This window comes from Carettochelys insculpta, chromosome 10 (genome assembly GCF_033958435.1).
Source record: "Carettochelys insculpta isolate YL-2023 chromosome 10, ASM3395843v1, whole genome shotgun sequence".
NCBI classification, from domain to species: domain Eukaryota; kingdom Metazoa; phylum Chordata; order Testudines; family Carettochelyidae; genus Carettochelys; species Carettochelys insculpta.
The window spans coordinates 2,302,868-2,326,633 of NC_134146.1; the positions used below are offsets into that span (position 1 = coordinate 2,302,868).

At 55.5% G+C, this 23,766-nt stretch overlaps 1 protein-coding gene across 2 annotated transcripts in view; it reads left to right on the forward strand.

Moving 5' to 3' along the window:
* The window catches only part of EPHB1 (EPH receptor B1), a 271,605-nt gene that overhangs the window by 90,725 nt on the left and 157,114 nt on the right, over nt 1–23,766 (forward strand). For both annotated transcript variants that reach the window (XM_075004741.1, XM_075004742.1), the window contains exon 3: nt 4,727–5,408. In XM_075004741.1, the coding sequence (XP_074860842.1) occupies nt 4,727–5,408 (682 nt within the window). The remainder of the gene's footprint in view (nt 1–4,726; nt 5,409–23,766) is intronic.

Genomic DNA, 23,766 nt, shown 5'->3' on the forward strand with positions numbered 1-23,766 from the left:
CCGGATGCCTTCACCTCTGTCCACCTCTGGTGGCGAGGATTAAGGTATAAATCCCCATTGCTTTTCCTATCTTCCCTGCCCCTCCTTCTTCATGCACCCAAACTCTGGCTGCTGCTTTCCAAAAACTCTGGCCGTGCCTTCCTCCTTCCCGTCTCTGGGGACCCTTTGTGCCTGTTTTCTGTCCCGACCAAGTCGGTTAGGGTGTGTCTACACAGAGAAGTTATTTTGGAATCATGACCGCTATTCCGAAATAACTTTGTAAGCGTCTAAACAGCAAAACCGCTATTCCGAAATAACTTTGAAATAGTGGGTGGGTTATTTTGAGTTCTGTAGACCTCATTCTATTTATTAAAACTAGATATTTCAGAATAGGGGCTGTATAGGTTGGGAATAGAGTCTATTTTGAAATAAACTCTTCCAGAATAGTTTATGTTGAAATAACGCTGCTGTGTTGATGTAGTGCCCTTGGAAGCACTCTGGGGCTAATGTGAAATAAGCTCTATTGTGTGTGGACACAGTTTTGAAACAAATTTTTTTGCTTGTTCCGGGGCTTCTCTGTAGTGTGGATGCATTATTCCAAAATAGCTTACTTCAGACTAATAACTCTGTAGTGCTGACGTGCCCTTGCTCTCGCTGCGTCATGCTGGGTGGTGTCTGATGCTGGCCTGGTGCGGGCTCTTTCCTGCAGCTCCACTCTTTCTCACAGCCAGAGCTGCACACATGAACTCGACTAGCTGCATGTCTCTGTTCCTGGCCGGGCCCTGGACACTGTTCCTTCTACAACTCGGATCTTAAAGCTACAGTATAGGTTTGGCTACACAAAGGAGCCATGTGACAAGTCCGTGGGTACCATTTTCAGGGCCAGATCCTCAGCTGTTGCACGTTGAAGACTGTTGTCGTGGGGTAGCTGAAGGGGGCTGGATTTTGCTGTTGGGAGGGGGACTGGTGGATATGCACTGTATTTGTACAATATAGGGGTCCTGCCCCCAGCTGTTTGTGCATGGCCCCCAGTAGCATGTGACACGAGTACCATAGCTGTACGTTACACTGGAGGGTGCATTTATTTCCAGTGCATGGTGCCGCCAGGATGTTTGAGCCCACAAGGCGCGTGTGGGTCCCCACTAAAACACAAGGGCCAAATTTGCGGTGTTCCCACGGCGTCTCTGCTAGCACCAATTCCAGCGCTTGCAGCAGGGAGCATGGAGGGGTGTCCAGAGGCATGCGAGCCCTCTGGAATAAGCTCCTGCATGCCTGTTGGCACCAAGGCGCTGCGAGGAACCCTCCAGAGCCCAGAAACAGCCACTGCCATGAGATGGCTCTGCACGACCCATTCTGGGCAGCAGGGGCAGGCCCCATTCAGCCCACAGCTCCGGCTAATCACGCATGAGAGCGATGACAGCTGAACACCGGCCCCGCGCTGTCCCGGTTCTCTCGGCTGCACACTGCGTTGGCTCGGGGAACCGGGGGGAGAGGAGGAGGGCTGGGGCCGGGAGCCAGGAGGATGGACCAGTTCATTGGACTCTTTCTTTAAGGCTCCTCGCAGGCAGGGTTTGCAAGCTCACCAGGGATGTGGAAGAGCATTGTCTTGGACCCCAGCGCCCTGTGCGTTACTTCAAAGGATCCCCTCGAAACAAAGAAGGCACAACCGAGGCGGCTGTGACCACGGCCGCAGGGCTGCTGCCCAGGCAGGCGCTGGTGCAGCTCTGTGCCCGCTCACGGGCCTGGCACCACGAATGGCCAGGGCCGCCTCCAACCTGGGGTTCCCGGTTGTGTGGCCTGTCTCTCGCCTACCTGCGCCCTCCTCTGCTTCTGCAAAGCCTAGGCCGCAGTGGGAACAGGGCGTCACTTGTGTCCAGGAATCCGGCAGCGGCTTGGACCTCAGGCGTGGGGCTGTACTGGGGAAACTAGCTCCCCAGCGTGTACAGCTCCAGGCGTACTCCCTTGCATGCCTGGTCTCTGGGCCCCGGGCCCCGTTCCCTGACTCATCCCTTGCCTCTTTCCCCTCTGGCGAGGAGCAGAGCTAAGCCTGCTTGCCCGAGCCCAGCCCTGCCAGCACGGGAAAGACCAGCGCAGCTCCAAACGGTCGCTGACAGCAGCTTGATCATCCTGAGTTTCCTCCCGGGGCAATGCCCAAAACTTGTGCTGAGATGGCCCCAGACCCGGGCTGAGCCAGCGCCCTGCTGTGCCGTCTGAGGGCCCTTAGCCGCGGCCTGTCATGGAGGTAGGGCAGAGCTGACCTGAACGAGGCAGGGCACCCGGGAGAACGTGCCTCGCGAGCTCTGCCACAGCCGCTGTGTGGGCGGGGGAGGCCAGGTCAGACCCCTGCTGCCACACAGCTCCAGCCCCTTAGCAGCCATCGCCTTTCTCTGGCCTTGTGCTTGGCAGCAGCCCCCGGGCACCTGTGCAAGGGGAGGGATGTTTGAACTTAACCCCTGCCCACAGCTGCCTGCGCCAGGCCCTTCCCCTGCCTTGTGGAATCTCCCTGCATCCTCTCCCCACCAGACCCCTTGAGATCAAGACCCTCTCCGGTCTCGTGCCTCATCCTGGTAGCTCTCCCTGCCTCACCCTGGTACCGCGCTCACCAGAGACCTCCCAGCCCCTCACGGCCAGTTTGCTTGTGCAGGGGGTGCCGGATCAGGGCTAGGCAGTTCTTGGATTTGCTAGTGAGCGGCTGCCTGGGTGCTGAGCCCAAGCGGCTGATCTCTGCTGGCACTGGGCGTATTTAGCCTGCTCTCCCTTGCAGCTGCTTTTCCGGTCAGTGGCCGGGGGTTGGGTGTGGGGGGAGGGTGGGGGTGGCTAGCCAGGCCCACAGGCTCCAGGGGATTCACTGTTCCCATCTGAATTTGGCAGCACAGCTTGGGATCCAAGCAGCCGGGGAAGCGGGGGGTTGAGGATTCGTTGGTGGAAATGGCATTGGAACTGGAGGTGGTGCTGATGCTGCAGGGCCAAGCAGCTGGTGAAAGTGAGGCAGGTGATTTTGGGCTGATGAGGCGAAGCCCTAAAATGGGATGGAAAACCCTTCCCAAACCAGTCAGCCAGAGCAGCCTCCCGGCTGTGTGGCCTGTAACGATAACGAGAGAGCGCCGGGTTCTGCCCAAACTCCCTCTCGTCGCCTGCGGAGATGCCGCCTCTCTTGGCGGCTTTCAGGGCACATTGGGGAACAGGATGAGGAGGAGAGAGAAGACACAGGAGGGAGGGGGTTGTTTGGTTAACGGCTGGTCCCAGTGCAGCCAGGCCGCCTTCAGCTGGGAGCTGGTTAGCTCTCCTAAGCGCACGCGCCGTTTGCGCTGGGGTGGGGTTGCCTGTGCTACTCGGCGGGTGTGTCTGTCTGTTCTGACCACCTAGCATGACTACGCCGGCGCTCCAGCTTCCTGGTGGAATTAGGGAGGAAAAGATGTGTGAGCGCACGATGAGGCACTGATGCTGCAGAGAGAGCATACTGCTGTCCTGCCTCCCGCTTCCCTGTCGGTGTGCTAACATCCGCCCGCAGGAGGGCCATCAGGCGTTTTAGCTTGGACACACCAGAGCTGCCTTACACAGACATCCGGCACTGGCACGTGTAGGAGTTGTGCCTTGTGTCCTCCGTAGCGCAGACAGACCGCGGCATGAATGACGCCGTTACTAACAAAGTGACTATAAACACAGACTCGTTAAGAGGAACGGGTTATATGGGCATAAATCTGTCTGTAGGACTCTCAGGTTATTACCGTTAGCTGTGGCTTGTTGGTTAAAAATCACAGCCAGTTAGGCACTGATGCTCTTCCAGGAAGCCAATTGCAAATCGCATTCTCAGGCTCCGTTTTGCTGACTTAGTTACTCACGCAAGCGAGACTCCGATAGCACTGCCTGCAGCGGGGTGTCTGGCACCTTCTTAGAGCCACATGTTGGCGACAGCCTAACGGAGAAGTGTTCCCATGCCCCACTTTCCGTTCCGTTCCGTTCCACTCCTGAGCGTCTCGATCATCTTTCCTTCTAGTTACGCTCAAGTGACATCCCCGAGGCAGCTAGAACAGTCACTCCCTGGGAAAGGCCTTTTACGTGCTACCCTGTGTGCAACTAACCAGCTCTCTGCAGTTGTCCCCTGCTGGAGAGCCGCTGGCTTAGAGCCACGGCATGAGTGAGGTTTCTGGAACCTCCAGCCATGTAGCGCTGCCTGTCTTTGGCTAAAATAGCTAATCACCTTCGCCTGTTGTCATGACATTGCCTCAGAGTTGGGAGGTGATTATGCAGCATTACATCATCTTGGAGTGGTGGGAAGATGAAAGAGAGAGGTGAGCGGGAGGAGGGGGGAGAGAGCCAGTGATGAGAATACCAGCCTGGCACTCGGGCAACTTGGGTGCTCGTCTCGTCTCTGCCACAAGCCTGCTGTGACACCTCGGGCACATCACAGGACTGCTGTGTGCCTCAGTTTGCCTATCTGTAACATGGGGCTAATGCCACTGAGCTCCTTTGTAAGATACTCTGAGATCTACTGGGTGCAAATGCCTTTTGTGGTGGTGTCGTTGTGAATGTGAAAAGCATTACTGTATCCGCAGGCATGCGTATAACCGGGGCAACTTCTCTTCCTCTGCTGCTGTACTTTGTGGTTTTGTTTCGCCTTGTCCCTAGAGCCCGAGCCCTAAGGCACTGACTGTCTGAGCCTCTGGGCTGGTCCAAGAGCCACCTCTGTCACCCCCGTCTCATTGCCTGTTTTGCTCTCCTTTTGTCTGTCTGTCCATCTGTCCAGTGGGAAGAAGTCAGCGGCTACGATGAGAACCTGAACACCATCCGCACGTACCAGGTGTGCAACGTCTTCGAGCCCAATCAGAACAACTGGCTCCTCACCACGTTCATCCACCGGCGGGGTGCCCACCGCATCTACACCGAGATGCGCTTCACGGTGCGGGACTGCAGCAGCCTCCCCAACGTCCCTGGCTCCTGCAAGGAGACCTTCAACCTCTACTACTACGAGACGGACTCCGTCATTGCCACAAAGAAGTCGGCCTTCTGGACGGAGGCGCCCTACCTCAAAGTGGACACCATTGCCGCTGATGAGAGCTTCTCCCAGGTGGACTTTGGGGGCCGGTTGATGAAGGTGAACACCGAGGTGAGGAGCTTCGGACCCCTCACCCGCAATGGCTTTTACCTGGCCTTCCAGGACTACGGGGCCTGCATGTCCCTGCTCTCGGTCAGGGTCTTCTTCAAGAAGTGCCCGAGTGTGGTGCAGAATTTTGCCATCTTCCCGGAGACCATGACTGGGGCGGAGAGCACCTCCCTGGTGATTGCGCGTGGCACCTGCATTCCCAATGCCGAGGAGGTGGACGTGCCCATTAAGCTGTACTGCAATGGGGACGGGGAGTGGATGGTGCCTATCGGCCGCTGCACTTGCAAGGCCGGCTATGAGGCTGAGAACAACGTGGCCTGCAAAGGTAAGACTCTGCCCCGCTCGGGGCTTGCGTCGTGGCGCGTTGCCTGGCCCGCAAGGGTGTGTGTGAGTTGTGAAGTATTTGCCTGCCTCCCGCCCCCCGTGCTTGGCAGCCGGTGGTCCGTGCTCGTCTGGGACGGCAAATGCCACCTCTGGCCCCTCCCTCCCGCTCTGCCCCACGTGAGGGAGGTGAGGCTGAACCGTGCTGCATTCGTAAGCCAGCTGGGCACCAGGGGCGTAACCAACCCCACTGCCCTGGGAGCGGAGCGTCCGGCACTGAATCGCATTCAGGGCCCTGCCGTGGCATTCAAAGCAATCCTCTTCCCACCCTGGCTTGCTCTCTTTCCTCGAGCGGCGGCGAGACCAGCTCTGCTTGGCCCAGGGGTTTGGAGGAGGCGCCTTTTGTGCATGCAGGTGTGTGCGCCAGGGCCTTTGCACACGCATGAGTGTGATGGGGTGAGGAGCTGGTACGTGTGCAGTCCTGGGTGGCCCTGTGACAAGGGGAAATTGAGCAGAAAGCCCTCTAGACGTCCAGGGAAAGTGGCTTCTCTTGCTCCCTTCCCCTCTGAGGCAGAGCCCTGGCTGTTGGCCTGTTGGGCCTATGGCTCTGCGGGACTCTTTAGGGGCCAGGCGACAGCGCAGGCTGTTGGAGGTGTGCACGGCAGCACTGGGGTGGGGGGGGTTCCAGCCGCAGAGCTCTGCCGTGGGCGTGCGTCGTTTCGGAGCACGCGCAGCGCCTGGGGGCAAAGCCGGCAAGCCCCGGAACTGTACATTCAGCAAGGAGCTTTCCACCTCCCAAACAGGCCGCTGGTTCTTTTCCCTGTCCGTTTTACAGCTCTGAAAGGGCTTTTGTTTCTGTTGTGTTTTAAACGCCTGCCGGGAGCTTGAAACGAAAGTTACGCGCCCTCCACCGAGCATTCGCTAGTTTCCCTTTGGCAGGTCGGTTTTGCCCCGCTTGCTATTGGAATCCATTCCCACAGAGTCTCTGGAAGGAGACCTGCCCACTGCTGGGGTCTCTGGATCAGGCAGCACAGTTGTGGGAAGCCGGGGGCTGGCTTGTCGGCCTGCTGCGGCTCCCGGGGGGACTGGAGGGATGGGTGTGACCCAAGAAGAACAGCTGTCATTTGTTCTCCTGAGCCTCTCCTGTGGCTAAGGCTGATTGAACTGAGACTGGAAACCAGCTGAAGTGCAGCCGGTTAATGCAGGCCAGGTTGGAGGCCTGACCGGCTGGGCGGTGTCCTGCGAGTTGCTCTGGGGGGGTGGTGGTACAAAATGCACTGCACGTGTGGCGGACAGCCGTTTGTTACTGCTCTGGCAGGGCTGCGCTGCAGTTAGGCAGCGCCTCGTCCTCTCGGAGGAGCCTGTGCAACAGCGGCCACGTGAGCAGCCAACACTCGCCTGCAATGTTTGTGATTTTCCAGCTTCAAAGGGATTCGCTACCTGGGCCTCTTTGATCTCTCTCGTTCGTTCCTGAGCCAGCCTAAGCGGCAGGAACCCGCCGAGCAGTCCCTGCTTGGTTCGGATTTAAGTGGAACTCTGGAAACAGCCTCTGATGCTTCCCATTAACTGGCACGTTTTGCTTGTGTTGTGGCGCGGGGGGGTTCTGCCATCCAGGGGTGATGGCCCAGAGGTGAATTCAGACCTGGGATCTGTGGAGCTTCGGGCAGGAGCCGCTCCAGTGGGAGCTAAAAGCCAGCTGGCGCTCTGCGCCGGCTGGAGAGGAGACTGGTTCTTTCTCTGGCTCAGTGGTCTAGGTGTCGCTACACAGACAGCGAAGACCAGCCAGGAGGGGTGTGGGTTACACGGCCTGGCGGCTGGATTCCACCTGCTGGAGTCCTCTGGCGGACTGGTTTGAGAAATATGGAAGTCGCGCTAGATTCTTCGCACGTCCTTTTGAGGTTCTAGGAATCGTTCCCACACTGTACCTGGTCTTTTTCTGTAGCTTTACCCCCCCGGCCCCGATGAACTACCGTAAATAACAGTGTGATTTGGAAGGAAAGTCGTGGCAGGCGCTGGCCCTTGGGGAACCCTCACACCATCCAGCCTAGTAATTCAGACGTTTTACGTTCAATCTCTCCTTGCTTTGTGCTCACGTCGGTAATGGCCCCCTCGGAGCTGCAGTCCGCTCCCTGCTGGTAGGCACCAGCCAGGCATGCGCCAAGCTCCTCTGGAGGTTTGCCTGCTCTCCTGGGCTTCCGGGGGCCATGGCTGCGTTTCAGTGACCGGACTGCTGGCCCTGCGACATGCAGGCTTGCCAGCTCTCGGGATTTCATCGCGGGGAGAACACTGGTGCTAGTTGCATGGCTATGCCAAAAGCTCCTGCACTTGCATGACTTTTGGCCACCCCTGGGGGATAGCCCACTCTGGTTGGCTGCCTTTCCAGCTTTCTCACCTTCCTGGAGAAGAACAGCCAAGCCGAGGGACTGAAAGCAGTAGGCAGAGTGCCCCTCCCCAGTCTTTTTTGGTAGTGGAAGAGGAAGAATCCACAGGAGGGAAGGGGGAAGAAGGAGGAGGGAGAGCCCAGCGTTTCCTCTACCCTTCCCTCTTGTGAGAAATGGGTCAGGCTGGTCCCTTCTCCCCCTTTCTCTCTCTCTCCCCTCCCCTTGTCTACCGAGGTCAGGGCAGGAAGGCCAGATCTGCAGGAGGAGCGGCGAGGTGATGCCTGGCAAGGGGCAGGTGTGTGTCTGGGGAGGTGAAATGGCACGGGGCGGGGGGATGGGGCAGAAGCAATGCATTGTCGTGCCGAGGGCTGGGGAGGAGGTGGAAGGTTCGTGCCAGGGGCAGAATTCCTGCTCTGTAACATTGGGGCGAGCGGACAATGCTGCAAGGGGCAGGGGTGGGGAATTCAGCGTTGGAAGCCGGCTCAAAACTCCGGACAAAATCTTTCAGAAAACACTCTTCCACTTCTTGAGCTGTTCTGATGGAAGGAGGAGCAGGGTGGACGTGACTTGTGAACCCTTGGGGCTGGTGTTACCTGCCGCGTGTAACCCCTGCGTGTAACTCTCCATCCAAATATTGTTCACAGGGGATTGTTCATAGGCAGCCCCAGGATGTATGCTGTGCAAGACAAGGCATGTGAGACCTTGGCAAGGGTATGACGTACTGAATGTGATTAGGCTCGTTGTATGCATCTGTCAGCTTGTATCTAAAGTTAGGGATATTGACTGTACATCTGGACCGCAGAAGGGTTTGCGCCAGGAGAATGCCTGCCAGACAAAAGGCAGCCGGCTTGGCTGGTTAGCTGGGGGCAAGTCAGTGAACCATTGGTGGCAGGGGGTAATAGGTCTCTGATGTCTCACCTTAGAATCGTAGACTTGTAGGGTGGGAAGAGACCTCAGGATATCGAGTCCAGCCCGCTGCCTGAAGCAGGGTCAACCCCAACTAAATCATCCCAGCCAGGGCTTTGTCAAGCTGGGACTTAAAATCATCTGGGGATGGAGATTCCACCACCTCTCTAGGTAACGCATTCCAGTGCTTCACCACCCTCCTGGGGAAATAAAGCTAAAAACTTTGCTGAGATATTTCCTTAGATGACTCTTGACAATCACGTGACTCGCCAATGTCAAAGCAGCCATGTGCTACTGGACACCATGATGGAATACCAGTATTTTACTGGAGGCAGGGGAGGAAGCCAAACTGGCAACCTAAGGGTTTCCACTACTTTCCAGCCTAACAAGAAGTAGTCTGTTACCTTACTTATTTCAGCATAAGTGGGAACAATCTGAAGGTAAATATGGTTCTGTACCACCATTGGGCATGGTTTCCCTGTGATCTGGAGCTCTTAAGAAGGATGGTGGCATTAAGAAGGCGAAATCTTCATAGAAGATGTAATTGTGTTTTGCAAAGATGATTGGGGGATATCATACTAACAGTAAAGACATATTCTAGGCCCCACCCTGTATTTGTGTGTATGTGTTCGTGGTCTTTCCTCTCCCCCATCCTTGTGGTATCTTTGACCCCTGATCCAGATGCTTGCTTAAGAAATGGAGGGGTTTTGAGTGACTCGGAATATTGAGTCCCTGAGAGCAACTCCTTTATTACCCTTAGTAGTGGAACTGTGGAAAAAATGCAGTGAGCGTACACACCCTGATTTGATCCAGAGCAAATGTTCGTATTGATTAGGACATCAATTGTCTGTTCTCAGTGCAAAGAATTTAGATGCACCCTCAGAGAAAACTTGCTCTGAAAAACATGACTGGAGAGGCTGCCGTTTTTTTAAAAACAAAAGTTATTTTCATGGCAAAATATTTTTTTCTGCTTGGCAAAATAACCACAAATTGTGGCAAAAGTTTGAATTGAAAAATAAGAAATAATGTGATCTCCCGCCCACTCCCCCGCCCCGCCAATAAACATGCAATTTAAAAAAAATTGATGGGTAGGTGAGGGGGAGGGGGATGTTTTCCCTTGGTTCTATTCAATAGCTACTGGAATGCTAGATCCTTCACAGCTCATCAGATACCTAGGAAGACATGTTGCCCATGTGAAGTATTATTCTCCCAAAGCACTTTAGTTTGCTGCGTTTCCATGGCTGGCTGGCTGGCGTCCCTGTAAGCCTAGAGTTACGTACCCGGCTCCATTCGCAATCCTCTGTTTAGTATGGAGCAAGGGGTGAAATATGTAAGCTCGCTTTGTCCAGTTGGTTGAAGGAACGCGGTTAGTATGAGAGAAATGTTTCCATTGGAAACCATTGTCGTTCCTATTACAATTGGCAAACTGCTACAATGATGCCAGCGGAAAGAGCTGAGAGATGCTCAGAACTGTCGAAGATTGGTTTCCCTTTATCTTTTCCCTTTGTGCAGGTGATTAGCCCGGCACAGCAACGAAACTGACTTCGATACTTCTCTGCCCCCCCTACACCGTGGTACCTGCGCACCTCGCACCCTTGAATGTGGGGAGGCTGGCAGTGCCTGGGGGCAGAGATGTGCCAGTGTCTCATTGGACACATGGGGAACAAAGGCCCAAACCCACAAAGGGACTTAGTCTCTGCCACAATCTGCCAAATCCCACATGGCTGCTGCCTAACCCTGCAGGCACCTGAACGCCCTCAGCACCTATATTTTCTGGGTAAAATTCACTCCGTGCCAAAGGCCACCGCACACCTATACCCATGCAACTGTATTGCTGAAGGTGTGAAACCGACGTCGTGGCACCGACCTTACCCCATGCATGGGCAGGGCTGCGTCAACACAGCTGCTATCTCTTGCGGAGGCAGACCAGTCCGTGCGTAACGTGAGGCCAAGGCCAGGTGTCTGTGTCTGTCTGTCTGTCTGTCCGGATGTGCTCAGTGCCGCTGGCTTTGTGCACCTGACGTGGATCTCCCGCCTGTTCCCCAGGGTGCTCCAGAAGTCCCTCCCAACTTGCCGCAGGGCCCGACCCAGCAGGTGCGTTCTGAGCCCATAGAATCGAGGAGGAGCTGGTCTGCCAGAGGGGAGAAAGGAATTTGAGCAGGAGTCTTGCTCCGGGAGATCATGCAGGGCTGAGGGATACTCTGGTGCACAGCTCCTTCCGTTGATAAATAATATAGTCATTCAGCCACACGGGGGGCGGGCGGGGGGAGGGAGAGAGAAAAGGGTTCTCGAGCCTGCTGGTGAGGGGGGGGCCCACCAAGTAGGTCTCCAGACCCCCAGCCTCTGTGGCCAAAGGACCTTCTCAGATGTCAACGGGGAGTGGAAAACCAGCAAGGTGGGTAGAAAGGGAACTGAAAAGAAGAAACATTCAGGTGCTCTCTCAGGAGGGTGCTGACCTCATCCTGTTAGACTCTGGTCCTGGCTCGGGCGTCAGGGTCTTACATCTGCACCGCATACTATGACGTTTCTTGAACGTTTTTTTGGTTTCATCAGGACTTGAGGCAAACCTGAGCCGATGGCCAGGTGTCAGCCATGGAGAGTCCCTCTGCTGGTAGGGCCCAGGGTGTGACCCAGCCAGAGAGGATGGACACTACCTGTGTTCCTGAGGGACATGAGAGTTTCCGGTCCAGCTGCTTTAGCACAGGAATGGGAAGCGTGACTTGTGCCTTATGGCTGCCCGGGGAAAGCCAGGTGGACACAGAGTTTAACTGAGCCAGCGTGTCCCTAGGGCAGTACCGGGAACTCGTTGTGACTCAGAGTTACATCTTGCTCCCTTGTTGCTCTGCTCCTGGCACGACCCTCGGCTGGTATAAACGGGTGTAGCCCCTGTGGGTCAGTGGACCAATGCTGGGTGACATCAGCGGGGGATCTGTTCCAACCGATGATGCAGCTGCCCTCCATTGAGGCTGCGTTTGGCCAGCCAGCCCTGACGTGCTTTTGCTGATGTACTTACAGAATAACTGACTTGTGGGCGCCGTAGCAGTGGGCCCAGTTCCTCGTGGTACCCCTGCTCGGCAGCGTGCAGTGTAACCTGCATTAGAAGCACATCTGGGAATTACAGTTGCAGGTTCCTTACCCTTTAGACCCAGGGAGAGGGCAGACAACCAGGGAGCGAGTTGTCACTCTGCAGTCACAATTAATTCCCTGGTTTTCTCCTGCAGCGGCAGCAGCTCTCTGCAGAACCTCTGCTCCTGTGGCGGGGAGAGGGGACTGCGGCTTCCTTACCGCGCGGGTGGGAGAGGAGAGGCTGCCTTGCAAAAGCTGCTCTTTTCCTGGTGCTGGGCAGGCAGGGTCAGCGCAAAGGGGGTGCCGTGTGTTCCTGTCCCCCTGCGCACCATCCTTTGGGCAGGGGGCAGTGCATCCCCTATACAGCCCATCAGTGGGCCTGATTCTGGCACAGCCCTTCTGATGGGGGCAAAATTGTGAGTCTGCCTCCGCCCACGCAGCAGACAGGCCTAAAACTCCTGAGATTTCAAATAACCCCTGGGGCCCGTAGCAGTCGTGGTCTCTCTGCGAGGCAGTGGGCTAGGACCCTGCTCCGGTTTGCTGCTGAAAGCGGGGTTTTGGTGTCATCACAGGACTCCAGGAGCTGTGGCTTTCAGGAGGGCATCAGCTGTCCTTGGGATCTGCCATAAATCTCAGGTGCTTGGCAGAGGCAGGAGGCTGGTTAGAACTGTACAGAGTTACTCCTGGTGCACGCCGGCACAAACTGGGGGCAGAATCAAGCCGTCTGCACACCCAGCACATGCCACCAGGAGGGCCCTGGGCTCTGACATCCGTGCAGAGCTGCCTCCAGCGCGAGCAGCTGAGGTGAGCCACTTACTAATCCTGGGGGAGTCGTCACTAAGCATTCCTGGGATGTTAAGTCTGAGAAAATGTGCCTAATTCCACAGGGGGTGGAGAAAGAAGTGTCTGTTGTTTAGGGGTCTCTCCCATCCCCCCAGAACAAAAGCTGCAGCAGCTATTGTGGGGCTATTAGACCAAAGCTGCTACATGCTGACAGCTGGGCTCCAGGGGCACTTAAGGAGCCATTAATACTGGCTTTTATCAGCACTTAGCCGTGCACACAGAGCCACCAAACGAAAGGCAAAGGCAGAGCGCAATCTTCCTTGGGGGTGGGGGTTCAGTCCTCAGGAGATGAGCCGTGTGTTTTCAGGTGGGCCGGGTCTGGGTCGCTGCCGTGCTGGCACTGGGATGGGATCAGGAGTGGGCTGGGTTATTTAGTGGCTGTTTTAGCTTTTGTCTTGTGGGCCGCCCGGGTGATTGCTGCTTTGGCTCCGGTCTGTAACGTGCCGTGTTTGCAGGCAGGCGTTTCCTTCCCTGCTTTGCAGCATGGCACGCCGCTCTGGAGTCCCAGGCTGCAGAAGTCTAGTGTAGGTTCCCCAGGGACAATTGGCATATGTCATCAAAAAACGCAAGGCCAGTGTACTCTGGCAACATGGGCCTAAATGCTGAGCTAGCACCCACCGGTGCTTGCAGTGTGCCTGCATAGCAAAGCAGAGGGTGTCCCAGCAGCTTCCAGTCAATTTAAAAACCTCTGGGTGTTTGTTACGCTGGACGTGAATAATCTAATCATGCATTATTCCATTGGGTATTGAATTCCACTGGTGTTTAGTCTGTCCCATAAATCTCTGTTGCCAGCTTCCTGCAGACTTTAGCGTGGCCGAGGTGCCAGCACATCGGAGAGGTTGGGAATGAGGCAGGCAGGTTTGGTAGCTGGGTACAAGACAGCTGATGGGAATTATGGAAGAGTCAGCTTAACATCAGCACCCAGAAAGATAAAGGGGCAAATAATTTAAGCAATCAATTGGCAATGAGTTATTAATGGTTCACAGTCATGCCAGAAGAGGTTCCACGTCTGGTTCTGTTCAATATCTTCATCAATGATTTAGATAATGGCCTGGGGAGGACACTTAGGAAGTTTACAGGGGATCCCAAGCTGGGAGGGGTGGCAGGTACTCTGAAGGACAGGGCAGAATTCAAAGTGACCTCGACAAACGGGAGAAATGGTCTGAGGTAAACAGGATGAAGTTCAATAAGGACAAAAGCAAAGTGCTGTTCCTCCCTAAGTGCAATCAGTTCCACCCACAGAAAATGGGAAGCGACTGTCTAGGAAGGGGAACTGCAGAAAGGCACCTCGGGGTCAGAGTAGACCACAAGCTAAAGATGGGTCAATAGTGCAACACCGTTGCGGGGTGAGGGAAACACAGACATTGTTCTGGGCTGTATTAGCAGGTCTGGTACAAGCTAGATGTGAGAAGTAATTCTGCTTCGCTCTGTGCTGATTGGACCTCTCCAGCAGTATCGTGCCCTGCCCTGTGCACCGCGTTTCAGAAAAGACACGAGCAGCTGAGAGAGAATCCAGAGAAGAGCTACACAAACGATCTAAAGGGTTAGAAAAGTGACTTACGGAGGAAGGTTGAAAAAGTTGGGTTTGTGTGTCTGGAGAGAAGAGGCCTGAGGGGGACGTGATACCAGTTTTTAGGAACATAAATAGATGCTACAAGAAGGTGGGAGGTAAGAATAATTTATCCATAACCGTTGAGGGTAGAACAAGAACCAGTGGGCTTAAATTGCAGCAAGGGCAGCTGAGATGGGTCCTTAGGAGAACTTCCTGTCAGGGTGGTTAAGCGCTGGAAAAATGTGTAGGGAAGTCGTAGAATCTCGTCACTGGAGGCTTTTAAGAGTAAGTTAGACAAAGGCCCGCTGGGGGCAGCGTTCCTTCTAACTTCTGTCCTGCTCTCGTGTGGAACGCGTTTTGTAATATGCACTGAGGCAGGTGTGGATGTGCCCCACCAGAGGCAAACGCTGCCAGCTCTGGGCACCCTGCTAATCAGCTGGGTGGCCTCTGAGTCTCTCCTGGGCAACTGCCCACGGGCACAGCTTACGAGGAGCACTGGGGAGGGGTGGTCTAGATAATCCTTATTCCTACCTGAGTGCAGGGGACTGGACTCCATGGCCTCTGAAGGTCCCGTCCTGTCCTGCAATTCTTTGGCACGCAGGCAGACAGGGGACATAGCTTGGCGTTATGGGGTAAGTACATTATTTGGATGTTGCTGTTAACATGAATGCAACAGTTAACCGCGATAGTATATTGAGTGTCATAATTAGGTTTCAGAGTTAACACTTCATCGGTGTCATTGGCCAGTTCGTAATTCACCCAGGGCTGTTGTTGCAGGTCTGGTGGAGACTCCAGGAGATCATGTGGTGCCCCTGTATGCTGGGTTCACATTTAGAAGGCCTTATTTGCAGGGAAAACATTATTGTTATTACTCAAATGTAATCCTGAAAGTTTGGGGAATGATTCTCTGGTCCCCTGCGATCTCTTTGCCAGTTTCACAGCCCCAGAAGCACCGCTCTGATGTGGTTCTGGCTATGGTGCTGGGACTGATTTTAGAGTGGGGGTGCGGAGCTGTGCCTCCCCCGCCATGCCCACACCTGTTTGCCCCTCCCCAGCCCAAGCCGGGGTCACCCCAATGACTGCAAACTCCCCCGGACGGGATGGACCTGATCCTGTTGCTGCAAATGGCGCCCGCTACCTTCAATCCAAGAGAACTGGCAGCCTAAGCACAGCTGGCGGCAGCTGAAGAGCCCCTGGCTGAGGCCAGAAGTAGAGCCCTGGGCCAGCGATGGGGCCCCAGGAGAAGGCAAAGCCAGTGAAGCTGTCAGGACCTTGGAGGAGCTGCCTGGAGGCCTGGTAGGTTGGCAGCAGGACCGGTCCCTGGAGGTGGGGAAGCTGGGTGCAAACCTGGAGGTGCTGCACCCCAACTTCCTGCACCTCCTGGGTCCTGGGCAGGAATCCCTCCTAGTCTAGGCAGTCAGTAACTAACTGCAAGAGTTCTGTGTTGCTCACGGCAGTGAGATTTGTGCTGCCTCTCAGCCAGAGCACAGCATGGAGGGTTACCCCCGGGTGCCAGAGCACAGCATGCAGGCCTTTGCCGCCGGGTTACCCCCGGGTGCCAGTGCACGCCGTTAGCAGGGCTGTGGTGCTGTGTGAAGCCCAACGGACCTCTGTGCTGGACTTTTATTTCGCGTTTGCCGAGGCAGAGCGCGAGGGGCTCTGCTGGTCTTTCTCATGGCGCAGCCTGGCTGGGATACAGTTAGGCACTTGTGGAAGATGCTGTCACTAGAGTCACCCCAGAACAGCACCCAGCTTGAGCTGGAAATGTGAATCGCTGGGGCTGGCCTGATTTCAGCCTGCCCGCAGAGACATCTCTGTAGAGGAGGCTGAGCTTGGGCCTTTGCTAAAGCCGCCTGTTCACAAGGCCGTGCAGGAGAGGGTTTTTCTCGCACCTTTCTCGCTCAGGGGGCTCCAGCGTGTGGGACGCCTCAGGGGTGGTTCTATAGACATTTGCGTCTCCAAGGGTGTGCACAGGAATTGAAATTTGACCCTGTTTGTGGTGGGGCATAGAGGCTCGCCCCCCCCCCCCCAATAACCACCCCCTTTGGAGGGAGGGTTCCCCTGCCCCCCGGGGCTGCAGTGGGGAAAGAGGAGTCCTGTAACTCCTGGGCCCTGGTGCTCCCCCTGCCCTGGCCCTGGGGTAGGACTGTCCCTCCCCAAATTATGGGGGGTGCTCCTGCCTAGTTCCTGTTTTGGGGGTGGGGAGGAAACCTGGCCATTGATGTGAAACAAAAGCCCCTCTCCGAGTCCTTCCCTTGTGACTCTGGGGGGCAGAATGGCTGTCGTGCACCACAACCAACCACCCCGGGCACAAGGAGGAGTGGGGCAGCCTCATCCTTCCTCTGGACTCCACTGCTCCTTAGCAGCCTCCGGGCGCCTCCTCCGGTCAGTGGCAGGAGGCTCTCTGCCGGAGCTCTGCTGAGAGGCCCAGAGGGCCACCTTTCTTACAGTAATAAAGTTCCTTGCCCAGGGTCAGAAGCAGCGGCTGTGTGGGACGCCCAGGGAAAGCCTCTCCCTCTGTCCATTCTAAATGGGTCCCCCTGCTCAGTGTCCACTCGATGGCAGGCGCAAAGAGGGTCCTGAGGACCTCCTGCCGACCCGTTCGGACCTGATAGCTCGTTGCACAGACTCTGTGGGCCCCAGTGGCTCTTGCTGCCCGGGTGGGAGTCCGGCACCTGCGGAGCCCAGAGCGCCAATCTTGCCCATTAAGGTGATAGAGCCACCGAGTGATGGTCATTCACCAGCTTCTGCCTTGAGTCCGTCAGCCTGGGCAGACTGCCAGAAGGTGCTCCCAGCTATTGCATCCGGGAGGTGTTCTGCTCCCAGGGAGCCCCAGGGCTGGGCTGGGAGGGCAGGGATGCAGCAAGCGCTCACCTTAGTCAGTGCTCATCGCACGAGGAATATGCACTTACTCCAGCAGAGGACGGGCTGTGCACCCTGACACTTGTGTGAGCATGTCATGCGGGTGACTTCAGTGCTCCTGCTAAGGAGTGACTGGTGGCACCGGCTTGGGTAGACCTGGTGGGTTGCTCCTGCCCCCGACTCTTATGGGGGCACTTGATGGAACGCTGTTGCCCCATCACCCCTCCGGCAGCGAGAGTGGGGCCCAATCACTCCAATGCAGGAGTGGAGCCTTTAAAATCTCTTCCTCCCTCCTTTGCCTTTGAGGCTGGACAGGCGGAAGGCTCGCGGCTGTGGAGCCGGCGGTTTGAAGTCATGCCGCTTGACGCACCCAAGTGAGATGCATTCGCCAAGCAGTCGGGTCTCCTGGAAGCTGTGGCTCTGACTTCTTGGCTACGAGAGCCCTTCCCCGGGCTCACAGCCCAACCTTCCCTCCCTGCCAGACAGACAGCCTCTGCTTGGATGCGCGGGAAGACTTAACTAGGACCCTTCCAGCTGGGGCTCAATAAACAGCCCTGTGCCAGGTCTTCAGCTGAGCTGAGAACTGGACCAGCGCCCCCGGGAGCTGCACTTGATCCTGACTCTGGTGCCCTACCACCGAGGTCTCCCGTGTGCGTGGGGTGGGCCGTGGGGCTGGCTGGGTGGTGCTGAGTCTGCTCCTCCATGTCACTCTCCTTGACAACCAGCCATTCCTGTCTCTCCTCCCAGGCTCGCGCTTTTCTTATTACGGGCTCTCTCTAGCTCTATTATTCGAAGCTGTTACCGGCAAGCACCCCTGCGCACCCCACCTCCCTGCATTTCAAAGGGCTTCTTTGGAGACACTGCCTGAATGTTAATTGACTGTGGTGGGGGCTGTTTTCCTGGCTCCGTTTGAGCCCTGGTTGTGCGCTGTATTCACCCCTGTTCTGTTGGTCCTTTCTCTCCCCTGCTGCCTTTTCTTGTGTGTGTCGTTTATCTCCCTTTGCGTTCTTTGTGTCCTTTTTGCATTTGTCTTTCCCTCCTGCTTGTCACTGTTTCACTCTCCGGACCAGATTCGTGAAAGGGATAACGGGGGGAGGTGCTTTCCGCGGGGGGAATTTTAATGAAAGAGCAGACCCATTCCTATTCATGGTGTATCCTTCCCATTCGAAGGAGAGGCCTGGCTGATAATTACTGATTTCCTGTATTTATAGATCAGACATATGGAAACAATAGTGCTGTGTGAGATTTATAAAGTGACAGTTTGCTGGTTCTTTTGAAATAAATATGGACATTCTATAATTATCACTAGAATAATTTGGTAATGTTCAAAGGAAGGAAACATCACGAGTTTCCAATCAAAATATTGTTCATTCTGTGAATCCAGCCTTGACTTCTTGGTTTTCGTCTTTTTTAGATGTAGATTTGTTGTTCTTTTTCCATTTGATAGGAGCTTGAAAATCCTCTGTTTCCATTGCCTTGGTGCAGCAGTGCAAATAACCACAGAGTATGCCAGTGTACAACTGGTACAGATTTGTAGGTCTTGGTGACCGTTATGTTGATAATTCCCATAAAATATTCTTGCTAGAAGGTTGCAACATCACACTGACTATGAAAATCCAGGATGGTAATGCACTAAACCAGAGCGAGACAAAGCAGGCTGCTCCCAAAGGCAGCAAGGCACAGTTCATACTTGTTGCTCTAGGCTGGCTGGTGTGGGAACTGGAGAGGAGCTGAGTAAAGGAAGTAACAGGAGGAAAGGGATGAAGGAAAGGACACACGAGGTTGAAAGTCAGTGTCTTGGTGCTAGGAAACCAAGCACATGCTGACAAGAGAGGTCCCTTTACTTCCTCCATTTTGGTGCTGGGGTCTCGGACCTGATGCTTCTGACCCTCCCTGACTCTGCTTCCTCCCTTTTGCTGGGTGCTGCTTTCCGTGTCGAAGCAGTCAGCACCTGGCTAGTCTCCTGCAGCCTGGTAACCGAGGGGTGGGCAGTTGTCTGCTCCATTATGAACCCTGGCACTCCTGCTTGTTTTCTGTCTAGCCCGCAGCACCCTGGTTGCGGGCCCTGGCTGGGGAACACTCGCACCCGGTGACCATACCCAAGAAGCTTGTACCCCCAAGAGACAAAACGTGTTAACTCATCAGGACCAGAGGGAAGGTCTCTGCTTCTGTTACTGGTGGCCCACTTATTGCACGGCAGCTGGGAAGTGTCTCCACCTCCAGGTTCCTTCGCTGGCCAAGCAACTGTCCTCCCACTCCGACCCCTCCCACCGCGTCCTTTCATCTTCCCAGCTTTCTGCTCTGTGAATAGCCCAGAGGGTCCCTCCGCCCTGTGATCTTTAGATGCATTGTACGCTATTGGCCGACAGGGTGGCTCTGGCGCACAGAGGGGCTTCAGAGGACACCATCTGCCTCTGTCTTTCACACAGTTCCCAGCTTTCCCTTTCTCTCTCTGGTTTTGTGAGCCTCCATACAGAAAAAGCAATTGCTAATCAGAGCGAGAAATGAGGGAGAGGCGGAAAGAAAGAGGGGAACTGGGAGGAATTTAGCTTCCATGCAAATCACCCAGCCTGCAAAGGGAGAGGCCTTTCTCCGGAAGGGGTGGGAGTGGGTTGTTTTGACCAAACAAGTGACAAAGGTTCTGGCACAGAGAGAGACGGGCTTTTCCTTTCTTTTAAGCTCTCCTCCCTCCAAAGCGTGTGTGGCGTGGCGGGGGGGGGGGGCGGGGGATGACAGGGTTGTGGGAGCCTCCCCATACCCCTCTCTCCCCCTCTCAATGGCTCCATTCTGCCATTGTCCCCGTCCCAGGGACTGGGAAGTGTGGCCTTTCCTCTGCTCCCGGGGGTGCTGGTTTGGCTCTGTTGCTGTTGCCTGGCCCCACCGGGAGCGGTGGAGAGACCCTTTGCAAAGGAGGTGCTGCTGAGAGCAGCTGGCCGGGTTGGAGGCTGTCTGCCTGCATTCAGGGGTTGTACCTGCAGGTATGTCGGTGTCGCTCAGAAGTCAAAAGAGAAGCCCAATGAACTTTGCTCTAAGAGGGCTCGCACAGGGTTTTACTTGAGCTGAACTCGGGGGCGGGGAGGGCTGAAAAGCAGCTGCCAGTCACCCCAGTGCAGAGCTGGTGGGTAGACAGGGCCTGAGCTGTCATCTGTAATGTTTTCTGAGGGGCTTTTCCTCTTTGGTGGTGGCCTCTGGGCCTACTGCAGAGACCCCGGGGCTAACAAGCCTTTCTCTTGTTCTGTCACCTTTTCTAGCCCCATGCAGTTGGGGTCACACACAGGAGCCCTCTGGCTAGCGCAAAGGTGCAGGCAACCTTGCTGCAGTGCCAGCAGCTTGCTTGTTTGCATGGCCTGAAGGAGAGCAGCTTTTCAGCTCGGCCAAAGCCGCTGCGTCAGAGTAAGAACATGCTGCTCTCCACAGCAGACAGGGAATCTACGCCCTTTTGGGGCCTGGAACCACGAAGACCCTAGGCCGGAACTCCTGAAAAGTTTCCCTGCCTGGGACTGGGCTCGTGGAGGACCAGGAGGAGGTGGAGTGCGGCGAAGGATGAGAGAGAGGAGGTGGGGAGGGACCAGGGGGAAAGGGAGCGCGAGGCAGTGGTGGCGGGGACGGGAATGCAGCAGCCAGTCCACCGAAGGTCCGGGGAGCGCGAGGCGCAGTGCGGGCAGGCAGGGAGGAGAGAGACTTGAGAAACGTAGCAGAGGCGCTGGGGAAAGCTGAGGCTCAGCTCGGATTCCCAGGTCGTGCTGAGCAGTTTGCACCTGAGCAGCTGTGTGCAGCCCTGCTGGGTCCCTGAGTGCTGAGAGGCCGACAGCCACGCCAGCGGAACAATGGGGAAGAGCCGTCCGGTGGGGGGATTGCCGCTTGCGGGGGAGCTGCCAGCTGCACAGGCATGGCCCTGCGCGTGCCGCTCGTTCTCTAGCTTCCGGCACCTGCGCTTCACGCCAGCGCATGCCTGGGGCGCTCTGAGCAACCTCCCCGCAGCCAGTGGGAAGCTGACATTTGCCTTGCTCCCTCTTGCCGTGTGCGGAGGGAGTTATTCTCCCATCACTCCTGGGGGAGCTTTCTCTACCAATCTCCCTCACCTCCCTTCACGGCGTGGGCCCAGGGCAGGGACTGCTGAAATGATTGTGGCTCCGTTGGAGGTTAAAATCCTTTCCTGGTGCGCGCTGGAGCTAAGCCGGCCCGCGAGGCCCAGCCCCTGCCATGCAGCTGGCGGCTGGAACCTGGGCTGCTGGTTCGGACGGACGGTGCCCGCTCTGCAACGGGCCCGGCAGGGGTAAAGCCCAAGGAGGAGGAGATTTAACAACGCTGCTGCTTCTCTACCCTCCGGCTGGTGTTAGGGACCTAGCCAAGGCCCACTGAACTGCAGGGCTGTCTTTCCATTGGCTTGAGTGGGCTTTGGATCAGGCCCTCCAGCGGAGAGTCTCAACCTTGTTACTCTCCAAAGCTCCCACAAGAAGGGGTTAAAAAAAAATTCATGGCCCCCCTGTGCCATCGTAACTGGTTTTCTGCACATCAAAGCTAGGCCTGGGGCTAGGGGTAGGAAGTGGGGCTATTGCCTGGGGCATGCCACGGGGCTCCCCTCCATCCCAGCACTGCATTGCTCAGGGTTTGACTTCAGCCCTGGCTCACGGGGCTCCGGGCCCCAGCCTTCAGCCCCATACACTGGAGCTTTAGGTTTTTGCCTAGGGCCCCGGTGAGTCTAATGCTGGCCTTGGTTGGTGACTTCTCTGCTCCCCGAAATATGCTTATGGTCCACCAGGGTGCCCTGGACCCCTGCCTGAGAACCACTGCTCAGTGCATTCATCCCAGGCTCTCCAGAGCCATGGAGCTGCAGGGTGGCAATGCTCTTCCTCCAATCTGAACTCGGCCCATCTCTTTCATTTCCACTGCGTGAGAGTTAAGCCCGCTTAAGAGCGGACGTAGGAGATGGTGCTGATCTTGGTTAGCCAAGTGTGAAGCCAAAAGGCCTAGATCAAAACAAAGCTTCCCTACCGTTTATAATGGGTTACCTGGCCGTTCTTTGTCATTGTTCTTCACTGCCAATACCACCTGCTTTGCCTGGTTTGGTCAGTGCACTCTCGTGCACCGTACCGGTTTAATTCCCATTTGTCATGGACGCCCTGTGTTAGCCGTTCTGTGTTTCGCTTGGCAGCCATCCATGCCTGCCTCAAACAGTTTAGTTTTACGGTGTCCCCACAAGACCCAGGGTCTAGCTAGGGTTAAACCCATCCCAACACTTTGTCCCAGAGGCTGTAGCTATTGTCTTTTAATCTTTGCCCGTTTCTACCACTGGGTGGAACAGGCAGCCCAGTTTTACTGATAGCCTTGCTTCGGTGAGCTTTAGGGAGTAGACAGCTTTGAGTAACGGTACTTAAAAAAAAGATGTGAGTTCTTCTTAAACACTGTCTTAATGAAGCCATCCATTAACACGTGCAGGGATTTCACAAGGAAAATGTCCAGAAAAACCCCGTTCGAAATGTTTTCTAATGAGTACAGTGGATTTTAATGGGGGCCTTAATGAGACGTGATTAGCAACAACATTGCGCGGATGAATTCAGGCTCTGTCCTTTCCTCTTCCAATGCACAGGGCCCACCTGGACAGATTTAGGCCAGCCGGAGAGAGCTGGGTATTTCTGTGATGGGGAGGGCCTCCGTTCCAGACTCCGAGTTCCTGGAATACTTACGGTAAGGGAGTAAACACAGAGGCCTGCGGTCCTGATGCGCTAAGCGGACAACAAATCGGAAAAGCAGTTGTCTCTGGGAAAGGAGCGGAGAGGGGTCAGTGGGTGGCCTGGGCACAAGCTCTAGTACCTGCTGCTCCTCCTGCAGGGTGTCAGGTGGTGGTCGCGCCCCTTGGAGGGCACCTATATGTGTTTGTGTTTGAATGTTTGCACCCTTGCCTTCTGCCCTAACTCCAGCGCACCTCAGGAGCTCTGTTAAATTCCAGCACATGAGGGCCCCTCAACCCAAGGGTGAGACCAAACCCCTGGTGACCGGCATTCGGAGACAGAGGTACTGGTGGGAACGGCACTTCATCTGCCACTTCCCAGGGACCTCCTGGAAGATTTCCCCGTAGCTCTCTGGGCAAACTGGGCTCTCTGTTATCACCACAATGTTCCCTAGGTTGCAGGTGTTCTGGCAGCGCTGGGGTCTGAGCCCTGGAGGAAGGGAAAGGTATTTCACTTCCTCTGGTTTTTAAGCTGTCATTTGAGCAGAGGGTAAAAACAGATGATAAGCCACGTAGCGAGAAAATGCTCTTACGTGTGATGAAACTCAGTGAGAAAATGCCCCCAGCCTGTGGAAACAGGTGACCTCAAAGAACAGACGTTTGGAGCAAAGGAGGAGGAATGGTGATTTTGCAGGGGACTGGACTCGGTGACCTCTCGAGGTTCCTTCCAGTTCCATAATCTATCAAACAGTAAGTGTGCCAGTCAGCTGTGATCTAACAACATCGGCAGACAGACCGCGCAGGAGAAGTGCTCTCGGCATAGGTGTGTGTTTGTTCCACATGTTTTTACTGCGGCTCCGTGAGAGGCGAGAAGATGCCCTGAAAGATGGGAGGTGGGGTGGTCTGTTTCCTTTGTGCGCGGCTTATCCTCCAAGAGTACTGTCGTGGGCTTTTTCATTTTTAATGAGAGCTTTTGAGTGTCACATTGATTCTCGCCATAAAAAGAGGCCCCATTGATTTTTCCAGGGGAATTTTCATGAGCTTATTTAAAAGCAGAGGAATAAAGCTATTTCAAAACCGT